At 48.1% G+C, this 5695-nt stretch overlaps 1 protein-coding gene across 1 annotated transcript in view; it reads left to right on the top strand.

Annotated features, from left to right (window-relative positions):
• The first annotated feature begins 530 nt into the window (after positions 1–530).
• The window catches only part of LOC144514180 (mitofusin-1-like), a 26677-nt gene continuing 21512 nt past the window's right edge, over positions 531–5695 (top strand). The window contains exons 1-4 of the mRNA XM_078245365.1: positions 531–689; positions 3394–3518; positions 4208–4316; positions 4409–4516. Of these exons, the coding sequence (XP_078101491.1) occupies positions 561–689; positions 3394–3518; positions 4208–4316; positions 4409–4516 (471 nt within the window). The 5' untranslated portion in view covers positions 531–560. The remainder of the gene's footprint in view (positions 690–3393; positions 3519–4207; positions 4317–4408; positions 4517–5695) is intronic.

Below are 5695 nucleotides of genomic sequence, written 5' to 3'. Positions count from 1 at the left end.
GGGAGTATTGCTATCTTGAGGCAGTGGGAAGTGATGGCACCATTGACCAACAAAAACCTGGTCTAAAGTCAATAACGCAGCATTTCATTGTTATTTTAACAGAGCATTAGTAAAATGCTCCTAGGCTCGTGCACAGCACGTGCACACTATGCTTGTTACACACACAGGGACGCACAGCAGCACACACACACACACACACACACACACACACACACACACACACACACACACACACACACACACACACACACATGCAGAAGATTACAAATACAAATATTACGGTGCAAATCCTCCATCATAACAGCAATGCTCCAAGGTCCAAACGCGCCTGGCTTTTAAAGGGAATGGGAGATGATCTCTGATTGGTTGATTGCATGTTACGCCCAGAACACACCTATGAATTGAACACTCCCTAAACGCACCTGCGCCAGGCGCTTCACGCCGTGCACTTAGATTGTTAAAATGTCTATATGTTTAATGTAATAAAACAGGAAGTGTAAGATCAGCGGACTGTGTCTGTCTGCAGGACGAGTAACGGGAAGAGCACGGTGATCAACGCCATGCTGAGAGACCGCGTGTTGCCGAGCGGCATCGGCCACACCACCAACTGTTTCCTAAGGGTGGAAGGGACCGACGGAGACGAGGCTTACCTCACCACCGAGGCGTCCAATGAGAGGAGGAGCGTCAGCGTACGACCAACACAGAACCCTTAACTATCCTCACACAGAGCCCTTAACCGTCCTGACACAGAGCTCTAAATCCTCCTGACACAGAACCCTAAATCCTCCTGACACAGAACCCTAAACCATCCTGACACAGAGCCCTAAACTCTGCTGACACAGAGCCCTTAAACCTCCTGACACAGAGCCCTTAAACCTCCTGACACAGAGCCCTTAAACCTTCCTGACACAGAGCCCTAAACCTTCCTGACACAGAGCCCTAATCCATCCTGACACAGAGCCCTAAACTCTGCTGACACAGAGCCCTTAAACCTCCTGACACAGAGCCCTAAATCCTCCTGACACAGAACCCTAAATCCTCCTGACACAGAACCCTAAACCATCCTGACACAGAGCCCTAAACTCTCCTGACACAGAGCCCTAAACCCTCCTGACACAGAGCCCTTTAGCCTCCTGACACAGAGCCCTAAACTCTGCTGACACAGAGCCCTTAAACCTCCTGACACAGAGCCCTTAATCCTCCTGACACAGAGTCCTTAACTCTCCTGACACAGAGCCCTTAAACCTCCTGTCACAGAGCCCTAAACCTTCCTGACACAGAGCCCTAAACCCTCTTGACACAGAGCCCTAAACCCTCCTGACACAGAGCCCTAATCCATCCTGACACAGAGCCCTAATCCATCCTGACACAGAGCCCTTAAACCTCCTGACACAGAGCCCTTAAGTCTCCTGACACAGAGCCCTAAACCCTCCTGACACAGAGCCCTAATCCATCCTGACACAGAGCCCTAAACCCTCCTGACACAGAGCCCTTAATCCTCCTGACACAGAGCCCTAAACACTCCTGACACAGAGCCCTTAAACCTCCTGACACAGAGCCCTAAACCTTCCTGACACAGAGCCCTAATCCATCCTGACACAGAGCCCTAAACCCTCCTGACACAGAGCCCTAAACCTTCCTGACACAGAGCCCTAATCCATCCTGACACAGAGCCCTAAACCCTCCTTACACAGAGCCCTTAAACCTCCTGACACAGAGCCCTAATCCATCCTGACACAGAGCCCTAAACCCTCCTGACATAGAGCCCTTAAGTCTCCTGACACAGAGCCCTAAACCTTTCTGACACAGAACCCTAATCCATCCTGACACAGAGCCCTTAAGCCTCCTGACACAGAGCCCTAAACCCTCCTGACACAGAGCCCTAAATCACTCCTGACACAGAGCCCTAAATCCTCCTGACACAGAGCCCTAAATTCTCCTGACACAGAGCCCTAAATCCTCCTGACACAGAGCCCTTAAATCCTCCTGACACAGAGCCCTTAAGCCTCCTGACACAGAGCCCTAAACACTCCTGACACAGAGCCCTAAACACTCCTAACACATAGCCCTAATCCATCCTGACACAGAGCCCTAATCCATCCTGACACAGAGCCCTAATCCATCCTAACACAGACCCATAAACCATCCTGACACAGACCCATAAACCATCCTGACACAGAGCCCTAATCCATCCTGACACTCAGCCCTAATCCATCCTGACACAGACCCATAAACCATCCTAACACAGAGCCCTAATCCATCCTGACACAGAGCCCTAATCCATCCTGACACAGAGCCCTAAATCCTCCTGACACAGAACCCTAAATCCTCCTGACACAGAGCCCTAAACCATCCTGACACAGAGCCCCTAAACCCTGCTGACACAGAGCCCTAAACCTTCCTGACACAGAGCCCTAAACCATCCTGACACAGAGCCCTTAAACCTCCTGACACAGAGCCCTTAATCCTCCTGACACAGAGTCCTTAAATCCATCCTGACACAGAGTCCCTAATCCCTCCTGACACAGAGCCCTTAAACCTCCTGTCACAGAGCCCTAATCCATCCTGACACAGAGCCCTAATCCATCCTGACACAGAGCCCTAATCCATCCTGACACAGACCCATAAACCATCCTGACACAGACCCATAAACCATCCTGACACAGAGCCCTAATCCATCCTGACACCGAGCCCTAATCCATCCTGACACAGAGCCCTAATCCATCCTAACACAGACCCATAAACCATCCTGACACAGAGCACTTAACTATCCTGTTTCTCTGGGTCAAATTTGACCCGTTTTCAAAGTTTCAACACACGCACTCCCATCTCGTAAAATACAGACGCTTGCTCAGTTATCTTTGGCGTTGTTTGACGCTTAAAGTCTCCTTTAGCAGCAGATCTAAACACGCTAGGTCAGGACTATTGGCGTCACTTTTGGTTTAGTAAAAGATGGTGTTGGGGGGCTTATAAAAGGTACGTTTAAGCAGGAGTCCACCCATATCCTCAGAGGGTTTGGAGGGGGGTGGGGGGAGGGGTTTAGATGAGATCTGAAGGTCTAAGAACATGTCACACTGTCCCTTTAAATGTGATTATTACTCTCATCAGATGACTTTGTGATAAGCTTCCTCTCACTTTTCATGGTGCTTTTTTTTCTGTTTTGACACTCTTTTAGCCACGTTTGGTGCTTTCTTTGGCGCCATTTTTTTCCGCTTTATCACAGTTTTTTTCTGACGTTTTTGCTGCTTTTTTGGGTGTTTTTTTTTGCCAATTTTTGCCGCTTCTGTCAAATGGGTGTTTTTTTCTCAATTTTGCTTTTTTGGTGCTTTAATGCTGACGAATTCACGTGGTACTTCAAAGCACACACGTCCTTGTTTCCTCTCCCCCCCTCAGACGGTGAACCAGCTGGCCCACGCGCTCCACATGGACCCCACCCTGGACTCTGGCTGTCTGGTCAAGGTTATGTGGCCTAAAAGTCGCTGTGCTCTGCTGAGAGATGACCTGGTGCTGATGGACAGGTAACGCGCTGATCATCACACTTGAAAGAAATACAGATGTCAGAACTAGAGGGTGACAATTTTTTTGAACTCCCATGGGTCACGGTATTCCCACGGGAGTCCCGCAGAGAGTCTGCAAAATGGATTCTGGAAAGAAGCCGATGCAATTGAAAGTGTCATCGAAGGACCCCTCAATCCATTTTCAGGAGCTGTGAGAAGATCTCCGTTAGGAATTACGTAATGAAATCGCCTAGACCTGTAGGTAATACATGTTACCTAGACCTGCAGGTAATACATGTTACCTAGACCTGCAGGTAATACATGTTACCTAGACCTGCAGGTAATACGTGTTATCCTGCAGGTAATACGTGTTACCTAGACCTGCAGGTAATACATGTTACCTAGACCTGCAGGTAATACATGTTACCTAGACCTGCAGGTAATACATGTTACCTAGACCTGCAGGTAATACATGTTACCTAGACCTGCAGGTAATACATGTTACCTAGACCTGTAGGTAATACATGTTACCTAGACCTGTAGGTAATACATGTTACCTTTTTTTGGGAAGGGGGCAGTCATGTGATCGGGATATGACGGGATTATTTTCCTGGGCTCGGGATGGGATGGGAGCGACAATTGATTCCCTTGTCAACCTCTCGTCAGAACAGCAGGAATAATAATGATTAATCATCTCATGTGTGCCTCAGCCCCGGCACTGATGTGACTCTGGAGTTGGACAGCTGGATTGATAAGTTCTGTCTGGACGCCGACGTCTTCGTTCTGGTGGGAAACGCCGAGTCAACGCTGATGAACACAGTGAGGAAACCTGGTTCTGATCCCGTCTAGATTGATAAGAGAAGATAAGGACTCACATCAATATGTTATATGTCATATCTTTCTGTCTGCAGGAGAAACTATTCTTCCACAAAGTCAGCGAGAGAATCTCCAAACCCAACATCTTCATCCTCCACAACAGATGGGACGCTTCCGTGAGCGAGCCCGAATACATCGAGGAGGTCCGTGATAGTTTACTAAACTTCAGTTCGAAAAGTTATTGTACTGTTGATTTATAATGTTTACTAATTTATAGGGATGCACCGAATCCAGAATTGGGTTTCTGATTGGGCTGAATATTGGTCTTTTTGAGGGGGTTGGGTTTCTGCTGAATCCTGCGCTTGCACTCCGCGCTACGCTGGTCGCCGTGATGACGGCGCCGTTGATTACAGGAAGGTGTTTACGTAGGTGGAGCTTCAATGCAGCAGGCTGAGAGGAAGTGGAAATGGAACTGGTGAGCAGAAAAAGGGTTGTTTGGCAGTACTTTCAGTCAAAAGAAGGCCATTCAAGTCCAGCTACATGTTCAATCTGCAATGCTGATTAGTCTGGTGGTGGCGAGGACCCTAAACAATACACAACATCACCGCTGTTACAACATCTGGTATGAAACATCTGGAAGAATACGAGCTGAGCATGAAGGAATCTACAGACAGCAGCCAGAATGCAGCAACTTCAGGTACGGCAAAGGAAGGACAGTCACTGTTTACTTCATTAATGTGTTGACTGTGTTCATGGACTGAGGACGGGACGAGGACTCAGCAGAACCTCAACCAGGGGGTTCAGGATTCAGCAGAACCTCAACCAGGGGGTTCAGGATTCAGCAGAATCTCAACTAGGGGGTTCAGGATTCAGCAGAATCTCAACTAGGGGGTTCAGGATTCAGCAAAACCACAACCAGGGGGTTCAGGATTCAGCAGAACACCAACCAGGGGGTTCAGGATTCAGCAAAGGAAGGACAGTCACTGTTTACTTCATTAATGAAAATATGGTATTTTAAAAGTAGCCTACATTTGCGGTAGCTAGCTAACAGTAGACTACAGAGAGGGGGGGATTTGTTTACGTCTGTTTCGGAGCAACAGAGGGAAAATATTTCACTCGACACATTAAGTGGAACCGAAATGAGGAACCGAAATTTGCATTCTAATCCGGTCCGTTTCCTACCTGTAGTTCCAAGTTTCGGTACCCAACCCTAGTGAGAATGAGTTGGTCGTTTAACTCGGAAAACATAGTAAAACCACGCACATTGTTTTTATTATTTTTATTTTCATTGAGTCAGAATGTGACGAGTTGGGAGTGCGATCGGGTCCCAGGTGAGGAAGCAGTACCTGGACCGCTGGGATTAATAAATGGTGTTCCCTGAT

Source organism: Sander vitreus, unplaced genomic scaffold (genome assembly GCF_031162955.1).
Source record: "Sander vitreus isolate 19-12246 unplaced genomic scaffold, sanVit1 ctg484_0, whole genome shotgun sequence".
Taxonomy (NCBI): domain Eukaryota; kingdom Metazoa; phylum Chordata; class Actinopteri; order Perciformes; family Percidae; genus Sander; species Sander vitreus.
This window is presented reverse-complemented; position numbering and strand designations above follow the sequence as displayed.